Below are 27,645 nucleotides of genomic sequence, written 5' to 3'. Positions count from 1 at the left end.
AGGGCATTTCCCTCCTGTGAAAATTTAGAATTTTTGGGAAAAAAAAGTCATCCCAAATCAAGAGAAAAGGTCAAATATTCAACATTTTTCACAGGAGGAAAAATTGTGAAAACTTCTATTTCAGGAGAACTGAAGTGAAATATTTCAGTTTACAGGACAGCCTGCCTCCCTGCCTAGTTTTACATCAAAATTTTCAACAGAATCAACACCTTCCCACGGAATGATTCAGTTCCCTCAAATCTGTATTTTTTGACTGAATAGTGTTCTGTCAGAAAATTTTCAAGCCGCTATACTCACTACCCTTTAGGAACAGAACCTTATTTTTCAAAACTGATCACCGATATCAAGAGGTGGAAAGGGAAAACAATACATTGTGGAAGAGAAGTGGTGACTGCAGGAGACAGCTTAAGTCTGTCTAGAATTACAGTTTTTCATTACACCATCCTTTCCAGGCCCCCAGTTGAGTAAAACATTTAAATGCACACATTCCAAGTCAATGGGACTGGCTTACCCCAAAGTTCACAGAAGTCAAAGGAAGGAATCCCATTGAATACAATGGACTTCGGATCAGGCCATTGCTGAACAGAGACGGGATAACTAATGTGATTAAAATTAAATGTGTGTATAAGTGTTTTGCTGAACTGGGGCCCAGATCTCTGCAGAAAGTAACAAATGAATCACTAGCCTCATAAGATAAAGAAAAAAAAGCACATATAATCCCCGTGACACCTCTGCAGGTACAAACTCAGAACATATGGGGCGAGGTCCTGGGTCTTTCTGCCAATGTGGGTCTCTCTGATTAACTTATGACTCCCCACACTGGTGATATGGATTAGTCGAACTGCTACCGTAATGGTTGCGCCTCCTAGGAAATAATGGATGATCCATCCTAACTGTGAATACTGTACTCACTTCATAAATAAATATAAATTACCAAGCACTTCAATAAACTTTATATAAACAATAGCAATTATAATAAAAAAAATGCAAGGAACAAATTATATTAAATAAACATACATTAATATGGCTAGATTTGTAAAATATATAAACAGGTATCCATAGAGGACACCATAAAACTCTTCTTCTTTTTTTGTCTTTTTTAGTCACTTAACACAACCACCCAAAGTCTCCCTGATTCTAGTTGTTAAGTCATCCTGTGACGTTGCATTCCATATGTTTATGGAAATATGCTTATGAGTGTGAATATAATGTAACTGAAATATGCTTTATGCAAAAGGTCTCTTGTAAGGTATCATTACAAAACTTATAATGACAGGTTTCAGAGTAGCAGCTGTGTTAGTCTATATCCGCAAAAAGAAAAGGAATACTTGTGGCACCTTAGAGACTAACAACTTTATTTGAGCATATAGTAAGTTTATAATCTACTGAGCATGTTCACCCTATTTGTATGAATGTATCATTCTTGTATCTGAAGCTAGGAATATGAAGTGTTACTCTGAAGTCCTATTGTAACTATGCAAAGTGTGGGCCATTAATGGTGGCTTGGAATCTTGATGGCTCCCTTAACTAGGACAATTGGTTATAAATGGCTCTGTTTACTTGTACGCCTTCCTGTATATGTGTGTGCCAGCCAGTGGGTAATGAAGTCTCACAGGACATGTGAACATGTCACATGATACTGGAATCCATCTTAAACCTGGCACTTTTCCATTGAAAAGGGAGGATGGGAACCCAGAGAGAGACAAAGGATTCCCACCTTGTGACAAAAATAGAAAAGGTGGTGGAACAGAACAAAGGGGGCTGCAGTCATGAGAAATCCCCTAGTTACCACCTGAGCTGGAACTAACAAGAACTGCACCAGGGGAAAGGATTGAGCCCAGACTAAGAAGGAGTCTAGTCTGTGAAAGAAGCTTATTGGAACATCTCTGAGGGTGAAATTTATCTGTATTCAGTTTCTTAATGTATTAGGCTTAGACTTGCGTGTTTTTTTTATGTTGCTTCGTAACTTACTTTGTTCTGTCTGTTATTACTTGAAACCATTTAAATCCTACTTTTTATACTTAATAAAGTCACTTTTGTTTATTAATTAACCCAGAGTAAGTGATTAATACCTGTGGGAGCAAACAGCTCTGCATATCTCTCTATCAGTGTTATAGAGGGCGGACAATTTATGAGTTTCCCTTGTATAAGCTTTATACAGAGTAAAATGGATTTATTTGGGGTTTGGATCCCATTAGGAGCTGGGTATCTGGGTGCTGGAGACAGGAATACCTGCTGAGTAGTTTTCAGTTAAAGCCTGCAGCTTTGGGGCGTGGACCAGACCTATTGCAGCACACTAGCGTGTCTGGCTAAGGCAGGGTTCTGGAGTTCCAAGCCATCAGGGAAAACAGGCTCAGAGATAGTTTCAGCATATCAGGTGACAGTCCCAAGGGGGTCTCTGTGACCGAACCCATCACACATCCTTCTAACATGTCAGTCAGTCCCAAGTGCAGGTACCTATTTGTGGTACAACTCTAGATGCTACAGGCACTATGGTCTGATGTGTATTTTGATTGTGAGATTGGATGATCTGCAGAGCAGTCTGAATCTCAGAAATAGCTTTTCAGCTCTAAACCCTCCTCACACTGAGTGACAAGATTATCTATAAGCTTTCTGCTTTTTCTATTGCTAGGTTGTGGCAGCTGTGGGGCAACTTAAAAAAAATCAGTCAATCTTCTGAGAGGAGCTGGATGCTCCTTTCCTCTCTGGCTCACTTCATCTCTCACCCCCCTCTCTCTTTCTTTTCCTTTTCAACTGACACCCCAGAAGGAGAAGCTACCTCCTTTCTTCCAGGCATCTGGTCTCTGGGTAAAGAACTAGTCAGAGCTCCACTCTTTCAGGACATCTGGGATTGCTGCTTTATTTCTTTCCCTTGAGCTTCCTCTTGGTTTAAGGAGGGTTGCCTGGCAACAGGGTAGTAACTCTTCTGGGATGCAATCTTCAGCCCTGACTGGTCCCAGGTAAATTTCATGGGCCTCCTTATGGTATGTGAGTTGAGGGGTGGGGGTTACAAGTATATTCCAGATTTACTACAGTAGTATATCCCAGTATACTATAGTATATGAAGCTACTGGCATTTCCTGTCTATATTAGATCACAACTCAAAGAAAGCACTCTTGAATGCATGTTCCACATGCTCATATACTACATAAATGAAAAGCACTCAATCATTATTTAGATCTTTTAAATTTCTCATGCTCATAATAGTAATAGTGGAATCTGCCTGCATAAATTAGTTTATGAAGAATATTTATTTTTGAGAAGAATATATATCCTTGATTAAAGAAAATAATCCTTAAAAAATTACTGATCTTTTTGCTAAAATACAATCCAGTGGCCTTGTGAAAACAATCTGAACTCAGCCCAGATATTTATACATTGCAAAACAATCAGCAATTGTTCAACAATGGAGGGAAAATGTTTGTTGATTAAATTACTAATTAGCTATCAGGAAATGATGAGAACAGATTTTCAAACCCATTGTCAAGCCAGTTACTAGGATAACTAATTCAGCAGGTTCTAATTTACTGCTACAGGAAGACCCAACCTTACAATACTCTCTGGCAAAAGTAATGCTCAATACTGAGTAAAATTCAGTCCTGAACAGGGGGCCAGCAGAGGAATGTGTTCTACTCTACTGTGAGTAGTGCCACGCAGACTTCAATGGAACTTACAGTAGAGATTAAGATGTCCTGTTTTTCAGTCAATATCTCGGGTTCAATTCCTGACTATCACAAACTTCCCGTCTAACAGTGGCAAGTCACTAAATATCTCTGTTCCTCAATTCCCCATCTGTAATATGGAGGTCATAATAACTCTAGTATGGGTATTATATAGGGATAATAATATTGTCTGCCTTGTCTTTTTAGATTACAAATTCTTTGGAGCACAGTCTGTCTCTTAGCATATGTGTGTACAATATCCAGCAAAATGATATCCGAATAATAAGATGAAGCAGCATCAGAAGGAAGCATTTGTAGAATCAAGCCCTAAGGGTTTGATTCTGCCTTTGGATATACTTCCCAAACTCTCATGAATAGGACATTTGTGCCTTCTATAGCAGGCTTTAAGACAGAAAATCAAGATACACACTTTAGGTAATCTGGGAGGATGGAAAACCCTTTCTCAGTTATGATATAAGGAATAGATATTATTACTGACCTGGAAGAAATGTGTGTTCCAAAAAAGGTTAACTTTCAATATAGAAAATGACAAAGACACTGCACATTACAGACACTAATAAAAGACAGAAAAATACACTGGAAAGATCTGCTGGTTTTTTTCCTCTATCAATCTACTTAGCATATTACATGCTTATATTATACAGAGCGTCATTTAACTGGCCTTCAGATTATCCCCTCATTACTGTATGTTATAACAGAAGCACAGTTTCCAATAAAAGAATACCAAGCCAAAAGCTTACAAATCATTACATCACTGTTGAAGGTTAAAAGGACAATGTATACTTTAGTTCTTTCTTCAGTACAGTGAATAGAGCTTGACAGCTTCATTAATATCTGTGCATTAGTGTTATCTGATTAGACTCCATTCATCTTGTCTTTTTTTATTTTCCTTTTCTTTTTTGGGGATAGGGATTTTGTCCTATCTGAAGGAAATTACAAAACAAGTCATCCATAGCATAGAAGCTGGATATGCAGTTATCCTTCACAGTAAGCCCATTTTTGTAACGCTCATTTTTTTACTGTATGGTAACTTTGTAATAATGTATTTTACAGAGATGGAAATCCCATTTTTAAGCCCAGTTGAGGTTTCATACTGAAAACCATAGTACATCAAACAAATGCACATTGAGTCTCAAAGGAACCAAGAAAGGCTCAAGTTCTTACATTGTAAACGCTGATAAGGAATTGAAAGCAAACTTTCTAGCTGGAAAAAAATCGAATGTTAACACTCAAAAGGCTCATTCATAAAAGCCCTCTTTTTATAATTGCCAATATTACTCTTAGTAGCCAGCTCAGGTTTTAAAATAATCTCTTAACAGCAATACATACACACACACACACATACCTCTCTATATAATTATACTTATAAACTACTTGGCATTACTTGTTTTCAATTTTTTTCATCTAACATTCAAATTGGGTGGTGATATTGGTGATGGGGTGTTGGGGGTGTATGAGAGGAAAATGAAGACAAACTCAACAGCAGCCCTACAAAGTGAATCTTGCTTCTTGATACTTGTTACTAGACAAAAATCAAGAATAACCATCTTCCAGCTGCTTTTGAGGATTTCTCACTGCAGTAAAGGTCTGTTCTGAAGTTCACTGAAGTCATTCAATTGACTTCAAAGTGCTTTGGATCAAGCTCTATCACCTTATTATATATCCTATTTAAATAAAATAAAATAAAATAAAATATGCACAACCTACCTACTACTACCATTACCACTTTAAAACCTTTGTATTTCACAAGACTTCTGGGGAAGACAAACTTTTAGATGGAGTGAGATGGGATGGATATAAGAGACTTTGTTATCTATCAAGTGCCTTGTACGATCATTTTCTTAATGTATTGTGTTATGGGGTGATGTTTTTGTGACTGTAAGATTAACTGTTGCCTACAACATAGGTACAGACGCTCTTTTATACATTAAATTAAAAAACAAGTAAATAAAACTGAAATCAGTACACAATTCTCTTCTCCACCCATTACTCTTAGATGTAAATGCGTATGGCCTGTGCAAAATTGTATGTATGCTTTTTTCACATAGAAAGAGAAGCATGTTCAAAACATCTGATGTGTGTACACCAGTGAGGATTGTGCAAATGGCCAGTGCAAATTTGTTTTGCAATTGTCCAAGCACAATTCTGTACAGACACTTTGAAAAAGTAAGTTTCCTTTATTGTGATTGGGGGTAATAATTGATCAAACCATGATTCCACTTCCACATATTCTATTTCAACTCCAGAGCTACTTCTGGCAAGAAGAATGAGACATAATTTCTACAATTACTTTATCAGTAGGAAAATTACTCTTCCCTTCAAAATTCTGCTAACCAGAGTGTGTATATAATTTATAAGGGTCCTTACTAAATAAAATATTAATAGCTAATGTGACGGGGCAAGGCCAGATGGCTATAGAAAAGTAGTAGGAGATAGATATATTAGCTCCAGGCTAAACAAATCCCTGGTACCAGGTTAAGTGAAATGGAAGCTGCTCCAGGTCAATTAAGACACCTGGGGCCAATTAAGAACTTTCCAGAAGGCAGGGAGAAGGCTATGTTGATTGGCAATCAGGGGCTGGCTGAAACTAGTTAAAAGCCTCACAGTTAGTCAGGTGGGTGTGCATGACAGGAGCTGTGGGAAGAAGTTGCGCTGTTGGAGAGACTGAGTAGTACACACCATATCAGGCACAAGGAAGGAGGCCCTGAGGTAAGGGTGAAGTGGAGCTTGAGGAAGTGAGGGCTGCTGTGTGGGGGAAGTAGCCCAGGGAATTGTATGTCATGTTTCTAAAAGGTCAGCTACCATAGCTGATAACAATAGGGTCCCTGGGCTGGAGCCCAGAGTAGAGGATGGGCCTGGGCTCCCCCCACTCACCTTTGCCCCCTTTTTAATCACTGAGACTGGGAGACAACAGAGACTGTGCAAGGAAGGATAACTTCTCCTCACCTCCCTCGCTGGCTTATGATGAAAATGGCTCAGTAAACTGTGACCCTTGTCTCTAAAGAAAGAAGGGTTACGTGGAGGGTCACAGTGAGCCTCTGAGGCTAGCGAAATCCACCAGGAAATGCGGGACCCACGGAGGCAAGGACAGAGCTTTGTCACACTGAACATGAATAAAGCCCATTCAAGAACACCAAAATTGAACAACAGAAAGAGCAGTCATAGGGCAGATCTACACTACGGGGTTAAGTTGACCTAAGTTATGGAACTCCAGCTACGTTACTCATGTAGCTGGAGTCAAAGTATCTTAGGTCAAATTATTGCGGTCTACACCACATTGGGTCGATGGGAGAAACTCTCCTATCAACTTACCTTATGCTTTTCATTCCGATGGAGTACCGGAGTAGATAGGAGAGCGATCCTCAATTTAGAGGGTCTTCACTAGACCCGCTAAATTGACCGCTGGTGGATCAATCGCCATGGGTCAATCCCCAGATAAGCGGAGACAAGCCCATAGTCATGCTCCCTTTGTCCATTGTGCAACTGCTACAATCATGTCCCCTCCATTGTCCCTTCAGCTCACTCTTCCAGCAAATAAAACCCACAATGTCAACAGAGTCATATCCCTTTTGAAAAATTAAGGTTAATTTTAAGCATTCATATTTTTAAAAGACAACAAAAAAATTAGGGAGACCAACACAGAGAATGATAGGCAAAGTTTTAAAACTTCATGAACGACTGGTAAGTACAGTTGGCACTTTTTCTTGTGAATGGTGACTCCGTGTCATACATATCTGTAGATTTTAAGCTTTAAAAAGGTTTCCTATCAATCATAGTTCTGATAATGCCCCTCACGCCTCACCATCTTTAAAATGAAAAAGAGTATTTGTGGCACCTTAGAAACTAACAAAAAACATAAAGCTTATGCTCAAATAAATTTGTTAGTCTCTAAGGTGCCAAAAGTACTCTTTTTCTTTTTGCGGATTCAGATTAACATGGCTGCTACTCTGAAACCATCTTAAAATATGTACCCTCGCAACAGCCCTGTGAGAAAAGGAAAAGCTATCATCCCCACTGCAGAGATGGAGAACTGAGGCACACAGAGACCAAGGATAAAAATTTCAAAAGCATCTAAGGGAGTTAGGTACTTATGTCCCATTTTCAAAAATGACGTAGGGCCAGATGTTTAAAGAAATTTAGGTCCCTAAAGATGCATACAGGTGCCTATCACGGTTTACAAAAGCACCTAAGTAGGTGAGTTGCCTAACTCTCATTGATTTTACTTAGCTATTCACTAAGGGTAACAAAAACAGACCCTGAGGCTAGAGGACACATAGAGAAGCAAAAAACCGCTCCTTCCATTTGCAGCAGCCAGGGGAGTAGTGAAGAGTTAGTCATGCAAATATGCCCTTACAAAGGTCAGGAAGGCAGTTCTGTGCTAGGAGAGAAAATAAAACTAGCATACCTTTTTCTCCCTTCCAGCAGCCAGAAGAATTGTTTGGTTTGGTTTGGTGAGGGAGCGGGGGAATCATGGTGGAGAGAGGAAGGGGCTCCATCTGTAGCTCATGAAAGCTTATGCTCAAATAAATTTGTTAGTCTCTAAGGTGCCACAAGTACTCCTTTTCTTTTTGCAAACTGATTAGATAACTACTAGCCAGGAGTTGCTATGAAAGATGGACACTCTAAGCAGGTTGCAAGGAGAGCACCCTGCTAGTAGTCCCAACACTTTCCATCCTTCCAGTGGCTGGGGATAGGTGTGGGCTGGGTTTTGCATGAGGCCATTGCCTCTGGGATGTTGGTAGTGAGTCCTCATTCACTCATTATTTGTACTTGCTTCTGACCAGTAGGTTTTGTCTTCTGACTCACACATACCTGGTAAATTTTTCAAGTCCTGATTTCAGGCAGTAAATGAAAACTGACATGCTTAGGAACAATGTATCAGTTTATTGGTATGTGTGTTTCTATATATAAGCAGGATAAAATGTTTCCGCATACCAACAGTGCATGCATTGTTATGTAAAGAGCAGATTAGTAATTCAAATGCATAATATGTGCCATGTGATATAGAAGGGATTTAATTTGCTGGTTGGTTGGGTTTTTTAAAATGCCAATAGCAATGTAAATGGCTCATTTCTATAATTATTATCATTTACTAGATTACACTTGGTGAATAGAAAAACTCCCATTGATTTCAATGTTCCAAGATTTCATCCATTTTTATTATTTGATCCCCAACAGAGTGCTCTGCTTTGTGGAAGACATGGCTCTTATCCCAAGGAACGATCTCCAAAATCAAAAGAAAATAAAAACAATTAATTTATGTGGCATGAGCTTGAAATAAATTTAAATATTGAATGCTTCTCCTGTTCATCCAGTTGTGATGTCCAATCCTAGTTTGCTAGACATGGAGTCGGGTAAGGCATCACAAGCATATGCACACAATCAAAAGATGGATTTTGTTCCCACCTCTTCCATTAACTGAGGGGGTGGGGAAGAGGATCCTTCCAAAACTTTCTGGGAAAGAAGAGCCCCAGAGTCTCTACTGGTCTATATGCAAGACTTCTACATTGTCCTGCATGCATATCAATGGTGCCTAATATATCACTGGCCAAATCCTGCTCTTTATTGTCTTGCGAGGGAAGAGTGGGATGAAGATGCAGGGAGCCTCTCTTCCCTTTGCCCAGTTCCCCCTAATGCTCAGGGGAATGTAAGTAGAGGGCAAAGCTACTGTCACAACAAATATTGCCTCAAATGGGGCCTCAACTAACAGCTATGAAATGTGACTAGGAGTCCAGTCAGTTACTGTGCACTGTCATCAGGCACTAGGCAGCAGCAGTACAGCATTCTCAACAGCATGTCCTCCCAGGTCCTGTCATGGCAGCATGAACCATGAGAACCAGAAGATCCACTTTTCTGCCCAGTGCATCTCTCACCATTAAAAGATTTCATCTAAAATCAGCCTACATGGAGCCCCCACTTATTCCTGTGCAACTTCACTGAATTGAGTAGGAATGAAAAGGTGTAAGGGAGGCAGAATATACCCCATGAAGTTTATTTTTGATTAATAATATATTGGACACTTTAGAGTACAGATACAAAGACTTGTTCCTTGTTTTGGAATGTGTGTCCCTAAGATGCAGAGAAGAGATGTGTTCAAATGTGCATGGGAGGAAAACAACTTTCTAAAATCCTCTCAAAACTCATACTTCAATCTCAACCTCAGCAAAGACAATACTCATATTAAATGGGCAAGATCTATTAGATACAAATAATCTCACTGAATACACAATTATAAACTAGCTTCTGAGTCTTAATATCAGCATCCCAGTGTCTGGCCCTTTCTAAACATCCATCCAGCTCTTTCCTTAATAGATTATTTTATTACACACTATTTACATCTTTTGCTGACTTGGGTAGTTTCTTTCATTTTCGCACTCAGTCTTAATGTATACAAGTTCTGCTTTATTTGCTAATATCCCTAAATCTCATTTCCGTCTATAACATTGATATCTTATTTTTAGGAAATCTCATCTTCATTTGTTTTAACTAATGATTCTATAAGCTCTGTGTATGATTTGTAATTAAGCAAAACCTAGACCTTTAGCAATGGGACCAATATTTTAATTATCTCTAAATTTTTGCCCTACTAAAGCCAGAATGTAAAATCATAATTTCTATGTGAAAATAAAGTAGCAGGAAGTCAAATATTAAACAGAGAGCCAAGTGTAACTGTGCTCCTATATTTATTCTAACAGCAAGTGGTCCTTTACATGCCCATTTGCCTGGTTTGCACAAATGACTATAGTAACTAACTGGAAAAGCCAAGGTGCACAGTTACACATGCATTTTTGTACATTGAACACAAGCCTCCCTATTCAGAAGTGTTTTCCATGACATCTAATTGCTTGATGTATGTGCACAAATGACATCTGCACACACAAACACATTATGCATTAAATTATGGGCAAACAAATTTGAGGCTGGGTTCTTTGAAATTTTGTTGCTTAATGTCTACTCATAAATGATCTGGAGGATGGTGTGGATTGCACTCTCAGCAAATTTGCGGATGATACTAAACTGGGAGGAGTGGTAGATACGCTGGAGGGGAGGGATAGGATACAGAAGGACCTAGACAAATTGGAGGATTGGGCCAAAAGAAATCTAATGAGGTTCAATAAGGATAAGTGCAGGGTCCTGCACTTAGGATGGAAGAATCCAATGCACCGCTACAGACTAGGGACCGAATGGCTCGGCAGCAGTTCTGCGGAAAAGGACCTAGGGGTGACAGTGGACGAGAAGCTGGATATGAGTCAGCAGTGTGCCCTTGTTGCCAAGAAGGCCAATGGCATTTTGGGATGTATAAGTAGGGGCATAGCGAGCAGATCGAGGGACGTGATCGTTCCCCTCTATTCGACACTGGTGAGGCCTCATCTGGAGTACTGTGTCCAGTTTTGGGCCCCACACTACAGGAAGGATGTGGATAAATTGGAAAGAGTACAACGAAGGGCAACGAAAATGATTAGGGGTCTAGAGCACATGACTTATGAGGAGAGGCTGAGGGAGCTGGGATTGTTTAGTCTGCAGAAGAGAAGAATGAGGGGGGATTTGATAGCTGCTTTCAACTACCTGAAAGGGGGTTTCAAAGAGGATGGCTCTAGACTGTTCTCAATGGTAGCAGATGACAGAACGAGGAGTAATGGTCTCAAGTTGCAATGGGGAGGTTTAGATTGGATATTAGGAAAAACTTTTTCACTAAGAGGGTGGTGAAACACTGGAATGCGTTACCTAGGGAGGTGGTAGAATCTCCTTCCTTAGAGGTTTTTAAGGTCAGGCTTGACAAAGCCCTGGCTGGGATGATTTAACTGGGACTTGGTCCTGCTTTGAGCAGGGGGTTGGACTAGATGACCTTCTGGGGTCCCTTCCAACCCTGATATTCTATGATTCTATGATTCTATGATTTTTGGGAAGAACGCAATGAATTACAAACCCTTGTGTAGAATAGTTCCTACAGTTGGTAGCACAACATTGCTATTAGTGTAAGCGGGGGAATAGTCCCGCTCTTGTGGGGAAATTTCCTGGCTTCTGCATTACCCCGGTGAAGTGGGCTAGCAAAAGGATCTGAGTCCTCGCTCCCACTTCCTTTACCCAGTGGCCTCCCTGCCCTTGAGGACTCCGCTTCCACTCTCCTGTCTGGCAGAATCCTCGTAACCCCAACAAGGCTGGGCCCAGGATTCTTGGGGGTCTCGACCCCCAACCCTGCTGTGGTCACCTAGGACAGGGGCTAGGGTGTCCCCACTCCGGGGTACTCTCTCTGCACTGGGCACTTCTCTGACCCACTGACCATTAAAACAAGTTAAAGCAAATGCAAGTTATTTAATCAACAATTAATTTTAAAAAGAATATGGAAAAATGGGAAAGGTTAAAGGAAACACATCAACCTGCTCTGTGGCAGGGAACATCACAAACAGTGTCTCTGGAATGTCAGGGCAGTTCACAGTCTGTTCCTTGTAAGTCCCAGGCCTTCTTCTCAGGCCCTGGCTGCAGGGATGCTGTGGGTTGGACACTTGCTCTGGTGATGGCCACACACTCTCAGGCTCTAAGTGGTAGGGCCCTTCTTCCCAGTATCGCCCTCACCCTGTCGGGGTTATGATCCAAGCCTGGCCTGCAGAGCCCCCTGGCTGAGGCATCTCCCGTGCTGGGCCTGCTGCCCAGGGTCCCCCTCGCTCTCCCCAGCTGCTCACCACACCCAGCTCCAGACTGCTCCAGCCCCAGCTGCACCACTCGGTCTCTGCACTGCTGCTGCTGCTCTGCCTCCAGCTCCCTGGGCTGCTTCTTTGGCCCCTCTGGCTCTGGTTGCTGCAGCTCTGCTCCCAGGGCAAGTCTGCTCTCTCTGGGCTGTGCCTCTGGCTTTGGGGCTGCAGCTCTGTTCTCAGGATAGGGTCTTCTCTCTCTGGGCTGCTTTTCTGGTCCCTCTGGATCTGGCACAGCTGTGCTCCCCAGCTTAGCTTGGGCCCCACTCTATCTGACCCAGGCAAATCCAGCTCACATGGAGGACGGGACCTCCCTGGCCTCCTGACTCCCTGATTAATCTGCCCACCATGCCATTCAGGCTGACCTGGAGCACTGGCCTTTCCCAATTGTTCCTGGGGGCTGTCAGTCTCAGGGTCCTGATTCCTCATCAACCCTTCCCCTTTTTTAGTACTGGGAGCTAGCAACTAAAACTCCCCCACTGAATGTTAGCAAGGTGACAACAGTCCCCTTACATTAGGTAAATTCCAAATTACAGACTTACACTCATTCCCTTACACTTCTATGCAGAGCTCAGTCATATTACCATGCAGTGACACTGCCTGGCTGATTCAGTTGTGAGCTAGCATGTTCGACATTATAGTTGAAATCCACTCCACCTGCATACAGTACCCGTAATTGAATTCTGTATAAGTGGCTTGCAGAGAAAGGGAATTGGGAAATGAAATCCTTGCCCCAAGCCTGGAATCAGTCCTGGAGTCTTCCACTGCCAATCCCCCTCCCCCTCATTCAATGTTGTTTGCAATGAGATATGCAAGCATATCAAGGAGGCTCTTTCGACTGTGCATAGGCATCCCTACATACCCACCCCACACTGAGTTTCCTTGTGCAACTCCAGTGTGGAGCTTATGTACTGTGGAAGGTCTTGAGCTTGCCCTGTGCTGCATGGGTAGATTTTAGTGTCCAAGAGTATTGCAGATGAGGCCAGGCTGCTAAAAGCAGGAAAATGGATGGGATGCTGGAAAATGGATAAAAGATTACCGTATTTCTGAGGTACTATTTTTTGTCAGCAAAGGTTTCAAAATGGTTAACAGAATGGAGTAGTAGAGTGAGTCAAAATTTGATAACCTTTTTAATGTGGTTCACCAGGCATTTCATGAAGCACTTTTCAGACCAAATTTTCAGCACTGAAAAGGACACGTCAAAACCCAACAATAAATGTAACAATGACAACAGAGATAATAGTAATAATAAATGGCAGTTATTTACCCCACTCTCTACAACATTGAAATCGAGAGTCTCTGAGTCTAAGTTTCATGCCTACAGGCTAATAGCAAAATTAAAACATATGCATCAGCTCCTGACTTGGATCATAAGAGACCCCAGACTGATTCAATATTGTTCAGTGTGACACTGACAAATGTTCTCCCTCTAGGACAGGCATAAATCTTCCAGAGCAGTACTTGGAGACATTAAATGAGCAAGCTGAAGAAGCCACATTGAATTTGGCTGCTGAACAAAGAAAAGGCTAACTTTTCACTAGCTATATTTCAAATATGTGTTAAGTAGAAATCAGCACAATATGCAAGAAGTATGCTTGATCGCTTCTGCTTTGAAAGAGGATATTTGCAAATCACGTTGCAGTATTAGGAACTGATTTTTTGGGAAGTTGAATATCCTCACATTGCTCTGACTTCAGGGGAGTTCAGCAGCTCTCAGGAGGTAGTCAGAACCTTCACAGGATCAGGCAGTACATTGCAATGTCATGCAGAAATCACCTCTTCAGCATATAAACAAATTGTGGAATTTCCCACAGAATGGAAATTCTGGATCCTACACAGCTCAAATTGTGAAAATTTATGAGAATGGCTTAAAAATCATGAGATTTTAAAAAATAATAAACTTGGGATCCTTTTTATTTGCCTTCTGGCTATTGAGTCTTAAGGGTGCCGTCAAGTAACCTTTTCTCTGCAATCTTGAGGGCTAGAAATCTACTTGTTAATAAATGAAAGCTGAAATTCTCAGATAATTCTATAGGTGCTGGGACTTTAAAAAAACCCACTAAAGATCACTGGACTCAGTACAAATGATGTTCAGGCATTTTTTTTCAAATACTGTGAAATCAAAATGAGATCTGCTAACATGACCCAGTAACAGCAAGTGAGGATCCTCCCCATCTTAACCATACAGTCTCATCCTTATACCTACTACATTGATCTTGCTCAACCAGAAATTAAAAAAAAAAAGCGAATGTTACCTTCTGAATAGTAATGATTCCTTCCTGTGTATCTTTGTCAACAGAAATTTTGAAAACTCCAAGGCCATCACCATCCACAATCTTATATTCCATTTCAGCATTAGGGCCCACATCAGCATCTGCAGCTTTTATTCTGGCCACCACTGAAGCCACAGGCAAGGACTCGGGGACATTATACTGATATGACCCTGTAAAATTTAAAACAATCATTGAACCTGAGGTCATGACTTATATTAACTTTACAACTCTGTTGAAAGTACCACATAAAAGTCTTAGTTGAAAAATAGAGCAATTGTTCCTTGAAGTGGAAGACGGTGGGTATCATTTCTCCATCCTCCATTCTCTCCCACCAGGTTTGTGGGATTGTTTAGACAGCATCTCTCTAAATTTAAGGTGTGAAGTAATGAGATGAACTGTTATTAAAAAGGTTCAAGAGAACAAGATTTTTTTGGAATATTTCCTATAAATCAGAGGAATAAAATAAAAGCCAATAGAATGAGTATTAGTCCTAATTTTTATAACTGTAAATCTCAAGGAAGCCCTGCCCATAGTTGACATGACTGGATCTTGAGATGTACTCAGTTTCTGATCCTTTGATAAGTGCATCTCCCTCTCCCTTGAAAATTTCAACCTTGTAGTTCAAGTAGAAAGTGATATACAATGCAGCTAGAAAAGATTTTGGAGTGTAGTGTGCAGCCAATACCATTCTCACCTCCAGAAATAGATTCACTGTTGTTCTATTAATACCACAAGCAATTGGTGGCAGGAAATCTAATTCTCCTTCTCTTTGGACATATTTGTTTTTCATATACACTTGAGAAGAGGCCAGATTGGGCATGAATACATTCTGCACATTATTCTAATTTCCCGTAACAATGACTTTACAAGGAAGACCATTGGAAGAAAGAAAAGGGATGAGATAAAATGTAATTTATAAACAGGGTGCCTCGAATTTGGTAATATACTTGTTTCTTTCCTCTTCTTGCTTAAGTCAAGAGCCATTTTGGTCAACACAAGTAAACTGAGGGCAGATGGTTTTGTTTCTTCCAAGATTGATTTCTTATGAAACACTGAGTGTCTGCTCAAGAAAAATCTTGCTGAATTTCCAAAGGAATGTGAAGTTTATGCAAGAAAGAAAAAAATATGCATCTTGAAATCCAAGAAGTAAACTCTGCTCTATAAATCTTTTATCTTTCCTTTGACAGGGAAAGAGCAAAAGATATTAATACATGTACATAGTGTGCATCACTGTGCTTAAACTGATCTGAAAAATATTTATGTGTGAACTGGTAAACAAGATAGATTTTTCCAATGTAATAATACTAATACTACTAAAAATATAACCTAGCTGTGATATAACAATTTTTATCCAGAGATCTCAAAGCAATTTAAAAAGGAGATAAGTATGATAAGCTCCATTTTACAGACGGCATGTAATGTACAACATGCAGAACATTTAGAAAAGGTAGCAACTGTCATAAAGTAACTTACTCCGTGGAAACCGTGGTGGGTTATCATTGACATCGGTCAGGGTGACAGTTACAGATGTGGTCCCGGACAGTCCACCATTTTGTCCAACCATATCCTTTGCTTGAATAACAAGTAAATACTGGTCTTTGGCCTCCCTATCCATGTTCGGAAGGGCAGTCTTGATAATACCTGGAGACCAACAAAATACACATCATTGGTTGCATTTATTATTGGTAAATATACTGACATAAACATTATGTTTGCCTTAAAAAATAGTGATGTAATGAGATACAATGATGACTTGGTCCAATTTCTCCATATCTATAATATATTGTCAGGTACAATGGTGAAGGTATTTGTTAGGTCAATATGGGACAGCATCAACAGCTATAGATGTGTCTTTCCTATTGTGAAATTAGTGATCAAGAAAAGTAGTTTACTCATAGAAATCTTTACATAGGCATCAGCCATGTAGTGTAAGCTCCTGCTAATTGTTTGAAGCTTTGTCTGAAATAACTACCCCTGGGTCAGTTTCCATGTCCATTCAATCCGTTGCATCTCTGCTGAGATGCCAACAAGGGGGGTAATTAGTATAAATTTTGTCATGGTACTTTTTCACTGGGAACTGAACTGAACCCACAAACTCATTTCAAAGTGTCCACCAATCACTGCTGTCAGAAGGCAACAATTTTCAACCAATGGTACCATAGGCTAAAGGCTCTCTATGCCTTATGGTTTTATACTGCCACCCATCACTGTAGTATGAGAGCCTTCTATGAGAAATCAATAGCAATATAAAAGTCCCTAGTGGATTTCATGGAGTTGCTGGCACTTGCACATTTTTTGGGTCCTCAGCCATCCAATCTCTCATACACCTTCGTTTCCCCACTATTTTGGTGTTATGGAGAAACATGTATTTTTATTGTTTTTCAAGATTCCACGCTGAGTGAACAATTTAACAAATGTCTTGAAATTGTCACTGACCAAATGGATTCTTAGTATTATTAATCTCCTATCCTTCTAATGCCTTCAAATGAAGCTATTTTGTATTGGCTGCTATTTATTTAAACAGTTGCAACTTCTAAAGCACTCCATGTAATGAGGTGGCTTTGATGTATTAACTGAAATACTCTAATATATGAAATAATATTATTGTTATATCCACTTAGTCATTTAAATACAATTTGTAATTATGATTTGAAATAAAAAAAAAGCAGCAAAAAATCCAGTGTGTTATCCATTCTGCTCTGTCGATATGTATCAGATAAATAAATATTCCTTCTCAAACCACAATGACTGTATGAATATTTCATGTTTGGTACATTGTACAGCTGCTAACTCTGATTTCCAGAGAGGCAGGCGTTTACCCTACTAATGCTTAGTCACCAACAAAGGAAACAAACAACCAAAATAAAGGAGAGGCACACTGGGGCCCATATCACTTCATCAGAGATTTGTCAAATGTTTAGTTACAGTTTTATTTATCTTCACTTCTTTTGAACGCAGGGCTCCGCATTAAACTTTTCTGTGCGAAAATATTCGCTTTACAAATAGATTTCATGGTACAACAAATTTGTGGAAAAAATGAATACTTAATTTCACAATATATTCATTTTTAACTGTTTCTAAATGTTCTGATTTGCTTGCTTTTGGTCATTTATAGCTACTGTCATAACTCTTCCAATGCTAGTCATCATTTCTGGAAGATAATTGTCATGTACATAGAGGACTGTGGCATCACAACAAATAAAAACATAACAAAACACTTCAGTAGCATTCTTCAAAGATTTTGATTGAGCAGAAGTTACCATGCAACTGTCTAAGAGCTGGTCTATACAAATTTTAGATACCAGTATATCGATTTAGAAACAGGTATAGCTGCCATGGCACAAAACCCCTAATGTGAATGCAGTTATACCAGAATATAGCTCATTTCCATAAATTCAGGCATTGTTAAAGTGTTGGAGAGAGGTTCGCCATGTGGTTAATGCTCTGCATGGGACTCAGAAAAGTTATATTCCCAGAACTGCCACCGACTTCTTAAGTTGCCTTGGGTAAATCATTTTATTTGTTTGTGCCTCAGTTTGTGCTAACTGTAAAACAGAGATAATAAGAGAATTCCTTATTTCGCAGGGACACTGTGTGGGTAAATTCACTAATGACTGTTGAGTACTCAGATGCTATATTAATAGGGACCAGATACACACTTAAAGAAAAAGGGCAAAAGTTACTAATTTTGTCTTCATAAGAACTGATGCAATAGAATGGCTAATGCTCACAAACTTCATGAAGACTGTAAGGACATGTGTACGATGATTTGGCTGTAAAAGTTCAGAAATTCCTATGAAACATACAGAAAATAGTTTTTAAAAAAATATTTATTTTTTGGTGGTGGCTGGAAAAAATGGTATTCAAAAGCACAATGCCTTGTTTTTAGCCCTGGTCAAAGGAAAAAAAAAGATAAACATTTTCCATGAAAATTTTTCAATAAAATTTAAAAATAATTGTTTGAAATTTCTCACCGAATTTTCATTTTCACTCTCTGAGGAGGAAATCTGGAGTTAGAAGACACCCAAAAAGGGCATGCATTTTCAAAATGGGAGAAGGGAATAAAAACACAGAAATGAGAGGAGTACAAAGTAAAATCAGGCAGGGAGGCAAGTCTTGATTTCTATGTCTTGTACAGCATATCATGAATGCTTACATGAAAATAATAATGATAACATAACTGCAGCAGTTATACAGCAACTAATGGCAAATGTTTACCAATATCACAATGATGAGTACAATACGTGGATCAAAGCAGAATGGAATAGAATAATGGATTCTTCTGCACAAAATGCTTGCAAGCCCACAGTGTAAACCATAGTGTTTGTTACAATCTACTTTTAAGTAAAATAAATTACACCAATTTGTGGTGTGTGACGAACACCTTGAAAATTTGTGCCGGATATTACTTTCTCTGATGCTCAATCTCATTGTGTTGCTACGAGTGTGTACTGATAGGGTGGAAAGTGAGAATAGGCTTCAGGTGGAGATGTTGAAATTTTGATCTTTTCATCAAGAAATGTCTGAATTTTTTAACCATTTTCCTTGCAAATCCACCACCCTACCCACACAGCAGCCTAAACTCCCATACCTTGAGCAATGTTTAATCCTGGAGCCTAGGTGGTTTATGGCTTTGTATTGGTCCTGAGCTGGCTACTTGCATGCCATTGGGACCTTCTTAAACAGGCACGCCCAGAGAATTATGCTCACCTGAGAACATCTAAAGACAATCCAGAAATGTTCAAGGTTTCAAAGGAGCAATCTAGGCCAGGCCCCATCCAGATATGGAGACTAGTTGAGCCCCACAGTGAAGTATCTGGCAACAAAGGGAAGCTGAGAAAGGTGGTCATACAGAAGAGGAATCTCAGGAAGCCTGAAGAGGGCTGTGTGTGTAGGGGCAATGGACAAGGAAGCTGGTGAGATCACAGCGAGGGACAAGACAGATACAAATATTTTCAAATAGTTATATGTTTCAAATATGTGCTGTTAATTTACAAACTGAACATGTTCTTGACATATGGAAATAAGAGTGCTAAAACCACAATTCATTTTTATAACAGCACACTGCACTAGCAAGTATCCTGTCTGAGTTTCAGCTCAACTCAAATGTGGTATAAACTATCTCAGCATTATTGTGGACTTATCTGTGGGGGAACCTGAGAAAGTTACCTGTCTTTGGCTCCACAGAAAAGTAAGGTTGTCCTTGCAGAATACTGTAAACCACTCTGGCACTATTGCCATAAGTAGGGTCATCTGCATCAGTAGCTGTTACCTGAACCACAGAAGTTCCTGTAAAAGGTTTAAGAGACTACTTTAATTAAATGTCCCACAGTTCTGAATTACATAAATGCAACAAACTAGACTTACAAAGAATGTTATAGTTTTTTCATCCCTCTGGTTCCACATAACATTGTGACTTGCCCACAGTACATTTACACACTGATCCTACTCAAAATGTCAGCTCAACCTTTCTAAATGACTACTAGAGGTTGCTATGATACACGTTTGTAACATCACTACAGATTCACTGCTGCCCTTTAAAACTGCCTCATCAAATGTATAATAAGTACATGATCTTATTGAATATTTTAATATTTTGCCTTTATGGTTATTTTTCGTTCTGATGAAAGAGCTGGCTTGGCTGTTGTGACGTAAGTGGTTTAGTAGTCCACAAGATAGGTACACAATGGTAAATGGCAGTGAGAACCACCCCACATTGCCCCATCACTGTAGCTCAGTCCTGAACTGGAGGGACCACATTTAGGTATGAGGGACATTCATTCCCTATGACCACTTAATGTTTGGCCTCAGTAATCAGATTACCAATAAGGGAATTCATTAGGGCCCACTGTGATGGTCGTTTGCTATGTAAACACTTGTCCACCAAGAAATGGGCTGAGACCCCAACTCATTATTAGCTATTGCAACAACTCTATACATGCCCCACCTCCACCACCTTCCCATGTCTTGGGCCAACCGGGAAAAGAAAACCGTTGGCAACTTTAAGGATTGCCTCTCCTCATTGTCCTCCCCTCCTGGTGGGCTGTCAGCCTCCTCATTGGCTTGGGGAGGGGAGGCTGGCTGGCTGAAAGGGTTCAGAGGAAGCCCATTGGCTCCCATACATTTCAGAGGAGGGTTAATAAGCCCTTTCCTTTGCCTGAGGTGCCATGAACAACTCCCACCCTGCCCCTGTTTGGAATTAGAGAACGACTGGGTTTCTGGGCCTTGGGGCGTGCATCAGGCTAGTCAGCTTTGGGAGCTTGGAAAGAATTTCTCTCTCACTGCCATATTAGAAAGGGAATGGTGGGTTTTTGTCACCTTTCTCTCAGCAACCTAGGGACCTGGTGGGTACTTAAGACCTTTGATTCAGTACTTTAAACTGGTTCTACAGCTTGATCTACAATGAAAGCTAACAGGGGCCTAGTGTAACCCTGCCAGAATCCCTAAATTTGGAGTGTATGAATATTATAACCGTTATTCAATATTCTGTGCTCCTTGTGAATGCCAGGCTTACTATGTTGGAATTTACAAGGTCTCTAAGCATTGCCAATGGAGCTTACAAGGTCTGCAAATATTGTCAGTGATGCTTACAAGATCTGCAGACAGTAAGGTCTTTGTTCACTGCTCATGGTTCTTTCAACATCTGCAAATAAATGCCTGCAAGGAAATGACAAGCTCTGCAGCCACAACATAGGGAGCTTGTAAATTCTTCAAATTTAATTGTGCTTGTGTACTTTCAAACTCCATTGATGAAGCCAATTGAGCTTCTAAACTTCAGGAGAGGAATAAATCAGGGACTTACTAAATTATGAAACCATTCTTTGGTGCACCTGGCTCTCCTCTGAAGTGAAGATAAGTCCCTTCATACAAATATCTCCTGCAGAAAACTTTCTAGGTAGGAAACCTTCACATAGAAATCTTTCTACCTTGTATGTTTCTGAGCAGATATTCTATAAAGGACTTTTTACAAAAGAAATGTTGTGTGCAACCTACTTATTTATGTATATGATATTTAGCACGTAGAAGCCTTTGTATAGCAAGTTTTCAGCATAAAATCATCTCAGATAGAAAGTTTTCTATGTGAAGATTTTGTATAGAAAATTACCCCTAGGAGGAGGATGTGTTCTATAGGAAGAACAAGAAAGGGTTTGGAGAGTAAGTACTTGTCGCTCTCAGAAAATGAAAATAGTGATACAAAGCCCTTGTAAAAACAACAAGGAGTCCTTGTGGCACCTTAGAGACTAAGAAATTTATTTGGGCATAAGCTTTTGTGGGCTAGAACCCACTTCATCAGATGCATGGAGTGGAAAATACAGTAGCAGGTATATATATATATACACAGTACATAAAAAGATGGGACTTGTTTTACCAAGTGGGGGGTCAGTGCTAACAAGACAATTCAATTAACAGTAGAATACCAAGGGAAGAAAAATCACATTTGTGTCCATTTATTCTTTTGCATAGAGAAATCGGACATCAGGAATTATAACAAATCTGATATCAGGAATTATAACATTCAAAAACCAGTAGGAGAACACTTCAATCTCCCTGGTCACTCAGTAACAGACTTAAAAGTGGCAATTCTTCAACAAAAAAACTTCAAAAACAGACTCCAATGAGAAACTGCAGATCTGGAATTAATTTGTAAACTGGATACCATCAAATTAGGTCTGAATAAAGGCTGGGAGTGGATGAGTCATTACAAAAACTAATTTCCCATACTAATTTCGCCCTGCTCTTACTCACACCTTCTTGTGAACTGTCTGAAATGGGCCACCCTCATTACTACTATAAAAGTGATTTTTCCTCCCTTGGCATTCTACTGTTAATTGAATTGTCTCGTTAGCACTGACCCCCCCACTTGGTAAGACAACTCTCATCTTTTCATGTACTGTGTGTATATATATACCTGCTACTGTATTTTCCACTCCATGCATCTGATGACGTGGGTTCTAGCCCACAAAAGCTTATGCCCAAATAAATTTGTTAGTCTCTAAGGTGCCACAAGGACTCCTCATTGTTTTTGCTGATACAGACTAACACAGCTACCACTCTAAAGCCCTGGTAGTCTTGCTTCTGGATCTTTCAAGGAGTAGAACATATACCACCACCATTGTTTCATTATAGATATATAATAACCATTATTATATAAGTTAACAAGATTATTTATATATTATTATATATATATAAGTTAACAAGATTTTTATTTCATTCTCTTTCAAAAGTTCTTCATTAAAATAATTTAAAATAGTAGTGGAAAGAAATGGAAATACGTGGAAGTTTTACTTTACGAAAGAAAAGAAAAGAAAAGAAAAGAAAAGAAAAGAAAAGAAAAGAAAAGAAAAGAAAAGAAAAGAAAAGAAAAGAAAAGAATAATTGCCAAAAGTTTGTTAAGATAGATTTAAGGACAATAATCTATATTGCTTAGAAAAAAATAATAGATTGTTCTATAGTAGTTACATTTCAAAACCAACACTTTTAAGTAAGGAAATTGGAAGTTAAGATTCCTACACCAACTTTAAAGCTACCTGTTACTTCTGACCACTTTTTCTCATATAATATTCAAATATGTGCTACAGAACCTCACTATTCCATGGACAGTTCTACATATTGGCTTGTAAAGTGTGAACCCACTTACTACTTATAGCCACAGACCCAAACCCTTTCTGGCCTCCAGGTATGAGGTAGGTATGCTACATTTTGCAATTGATACTGCACATACAAACCACACCACGCCACACCTTACTCCCTTATTACCTATGGATTAGGTAATATCCATATTACCACTAATGAACTGGGAGTCCCAATGAATCTCATTCACCATCCCAAGATTGGTCAGAGACCCCAAGCTACATATACAAGCAAAAGATTAATTTGCACCATATCAACCTACATATGTGGGCTGTGGAACCCACACCAAAATAGACATCCTCACAATGTCTTGCGGTTCCCCTATACTTGTATTGGCCAAAAATAAGAGTGTAAGTTATTTTGTCCTCTGTACTTGCCAAGGAGGTTTCTTCCTTTTCTTTTAGATGTGGATCTAGCCACAATTATCCATGCCTTAGTCACTTCCAGGTAGGACCTCTGTAATTAGGCTACACCTTAAACTCTTACAGAAAATATAGCTAATGCAGAATGGGGCAGTGTGCTTATTAAATGGTGTTTCATGCAGGGAGCAAATATTACTAGAGAGAGAGAGAGAGAGAGAGAGAGAGAGAGAGAGAGAGAGTTATAGTAATCTGAAGCACGTGACCTAACTACTCTCTTATTTAAAAATTTTGGGGATAGCAGCAGGATATTTGGAGTGAGGAACCCTTGGCTTTAGAACTCATTACCACTTTGATTCACCAGAGCCCAGATTTGGTGCCATTCAGGATATTCTGCAAAAGGTCACCTATTTTCGCAGGCTATTCATGTTGGTAAAAGGTGGCTTGAGGTTAACTGATTGTTGCAGAGGACCTTATTTGGGACTGTGTGTTTGTAGGTTTTTAAAGATTGTAAGTACCTTGAGAAAAAGTGGAGGTATGGGGGCAGGGGTTTTAAATGAGGTTGTGCAAGGAATATTGGAGAGAAGATTGTTTTTAGGGCAGACATGGCCCATTAAGAAAAACCTGTGTAAAAAAAAAAACCTTTTTAGTGACTGGCTATGCTTGATAAAGGTCTGTTTTTGTTTTAAAAAAAAATTGTAAGCCCCTGTGGCACAGGAACAAATTAAAAAAAAATTAATAAATCATCATACAATGAAAGCCCATACCATTATACATCATAAATGTAACAGGACAGACATGTTTCTTTTATGTGGCAATGGGGAGGATTTCTTGTGAGTAAGTGAAAAACTGGCAGAGTAAAGAGACAGAATTAAGGTAAGCGTAAAAATCTTAATTTTCAGTCTCCTTACTTTTGAAGCACGTAGGGCCAGATTTTCAAGTGTTCTGCAAATCCACTTTTTAGATGCCTATGTGGAAGCTTTTGCATACTGAGACCTTTTGAAATTCCAGCCTACATCATTAGATCCATTCACAAAGGGGTTTATTTTTTTGTTTGAAATATAACATTCTGTTACATTTTTAAAATAAGCAAAATACATTGTCATAACTCTGTCCACAATTTAACATTTTTTATTGTCTCTGACATTCCTATAGATCACACTTTTGGAGCTTTTTTATTTCCATGGAAAAATTTGCAAGCCATCACGATTTAGTGGTATAGATTGGACATTAGGAAAAATTTCCTAACTATCAGAGTGGCTAAGCACTGGAATAAATTGCCTAGGGAAGTTGTGAAATCTCCATCATTGGGGATTTTTAAGAGCAGGTTGGACAAACACCTTTCAGGGATGGTCTACATAATACTTAGTCCTGCTATGAGTGCAGGGGACTGGACTAGATGATCTCTCGAGATCCCTTCCAGTTCTCTGAGTCTATGAAGATATTCCCCTGCCCAATATTTTCAAATAATATTCAGAAAGGTCCAATTCAAAGCCCACTGAAGGAAAGACTCTGATTGGCTTCAATAGTCCTCAGATAATGTCCTAAAATATTTGCAAAATATAATGTAGAATCATTATGCTTACATAATAATCCTATTTGGAAGTGTGGGGTTATAGTTCTCATGCTTTTATAGTTCATTTTGGTTTATAAACCTGTGATTTTTTTTTCATTCTGTTTCATATTCAATTAAGAATCCTTGTCATAGATATAATTTTAGACAAAATAGGAGAGAGATACCTTGTTCCCCCTTAATATTTCACGAATGCTGTTGATGTTTAATTAGAAATTATGTAATAGGAATAAACTATGAATCAATGTGACTGTATAAAATAAATGCCACACAAGGGCTTCATGCTACTAAATCCTTAATCCAATATTAATGCAGTATTCAGTATTACTATAATGAAAACTCTGAAGATGTTTAAAATGTATTATTCTAGAAATCTCAAAGGAGGTGCAATTCAGTCCCATGCAGAGGTCAGCAGAAGGCCTCCACAGCACTCAAGTCCCACTTAAGCTCCATGTTGAGGAGTTAAGTCGGAGTTAAATGGTATATATACTTTGTGCTGATCCCCTGCTCGGGGAGAATTTCACCCAGTCATTTATGTTGGTTAAGCAGCAAAGAAATACGTTAAAGCAGCTCACATTAAACAATAGTGTGTGTTTTCTCTACCATATATAATGACACCAGTGTGGGTTTCTATCAAATGGCAAAAGTGTCAGGTGCAAAATCCAGTTTCAAATGCACAACCAAAAGATTGTTTCCTACTATATTTTTTGGGGGGAAAGCCCTCACTTTTAGTGTGGCACTTACCCATGGGTGCGAGATGAAGAAATTAGATGCTTTAAAACCTTACTTTTTGCTGCACTCTGGATTAATTCACTCTGGATAAATTCACTATTGTTTAGTATATAGTGAACGATATATAATTAGTACAAAGATGACTGAAAACAGTGATGCTGCAATAAAACTAGCTTAACCCTGGGAGAGGCCACTTAGTCTAAAACATTGGTATTTTGGCTTTTCTTGGTAATGAATATATTGCTCTTAACCTTTTGGATTATTTGTTCTTAAAAGTCTCTTGAATTATCTGAATTAGCTTCTCTTTCCAGAGTGAAGTAGGAAACAGTTTTTAGAAGTATCTCGCCCCTTCACCTTCCTCCTAATATTTTATAAGAATATTGACCTCCATCCTTCCTTTAAATGTTGCTTCTGCCTCTTCTGACACTGACCTAGAATGAAATGACCATGGATAAATGCAAAATATCAACTGAGGGATCATATCTATGACTTCTGCTAAGTAAAATCAGATGGCAGTAGCAACGTTCTACTTATGTTCTCTCTGTTAATATTTTTGATTTCAAGTGAGTCTCCTTTATTTGTAATGGTGACTAATGATTTAAGTAGAGTCTGAAGCAAGAGATTTTGTTGTTGTTGTTGGTCTCTCTACTCCTTTAATTCTGGAACAGTAACATAGGGCTTGCCAACATACAAAAATCAAACTGAAAAAAACTAAAATGATTGCAATTCACATCATTAGTGCAAGTCTGTGTGTGGACACTATTTGTTCAGATTGAATGTCCCATTTTGATATAACTTAAATCAGTAAAAAATCAATTTAAATTAAATTGATATAGGGCAGTCTTAATCTGAAAGAAGAGTTTCCACACATACAGTTGCACTGAAATAACAAAGGGTTTGAATTACAACAGATTTAGGTTTTTTTTTCCCGATTCCAGTTTCTGCATAGACAAGCCCTTAGTTCGGAACAAAACTCACTGTAAGTGAGCCAGTTTCTGGAATAGATTCTCAGCTGGTATAAATCAGCATAGTTCCATTGAAGGCAATAGAGCATTGCTAATTTACACCTGTTTAGGAGCTGGTCCTTTAAAATGACTAAATAATAGATCTGAATGTAGATAGGGTTTAGATGTGTCTTATTCACATTGCTATCTTCCAGTAGAATACTTGAACTACTTACAAGGCTTCACTCTCTAATTACAATAAACTTCAAAACTCTTTTAAATTGGGCCAAGTTCTGCTCTTGGGTCCATGCACATGTTCCCACAGAGCATAATTTGGCTATTACTAATGAGATACAGTTCTAACACAATAATATAAGCAACACATTCCAAGCACTTTATGTACTAAATGGCTTTTTAAGGAATTTGTTCATAATGGAGTTTTGTATAAAAAAGGAGGTATTATCACCTCTCTGTGCCAGAGCGTAGGTGTGAAACTTTCTGTTCTTAATGAGAATTAAAAAACAAAGGTCTGGGCACTTAAATGAGAAGTACGCTATAAAATGCCTATCTAAATCCCTATATAGCAAATTTTAGTTTTTCTACATTTTTGAAAGAATAAATATTTTGTAAAGTCTTATTTTCCCATCAAGCCAGAAAACATCCAACTGGTGCAGGTGGCTCATAGATAATTAAATAGCTTGGTGTGATACTGTAAAAAATAATGACATTTTAAAAAAGATAACAGATTTCCCAAGACATG

General features: G+C 39.0%; 1 protein-coding gene across 3 annotated transcripts in view; it reads right to left on the bottom strand.

Moving 5' to 3' along the window:
- Positions 1–27,645, bottom strand: part of CDH7 (cadherin 7) — a 107,514-nt gene that overhangs the window by 34,911 nt on the left and 44,958 nt on the right. For all 3 annotated transcript variants that reach the window (XM_038391294.2, XM_043508157.1, XM_038391293.2), the window contains 3 exons: positions 19,816–19,935; positions 16,120–16,287; positions 14,629–14,816 (listed from right to left, as the gene is read on the bottom strand). In XM_038391294.2, coding sequence (XP_038247222.1) covers positions 14,629–14,816; positions 16,120–16,287; positions 19,816–19,935 — 476 coding nt within the window. The remainder of the gene's footprint in view (positions 1–14,628; positions 14,817–16,119; positions 16,288–19,815; positions 19,936–27,645) is intronic.

This window comes from Dermochelys coriacea, chromosome 2 (assembly GCF_009764565.3).
Source record: "Dermochelys coriacea isolate rDerCor1 chromosome 2, rDerCor1.pri.v4, whole genome shotgun sequence".
Lineage (NCBI taxonomy): Eukaryota > Metazoa > Chordata > Testudines > Dermochelyidae > Dermochelys > Dermochelys coriacea.
The sequence above is the reverse complement of the archived record's forward strand: the minus strand, read 5'-3'. Positions and strand labels throughout refer to the sequence as shown.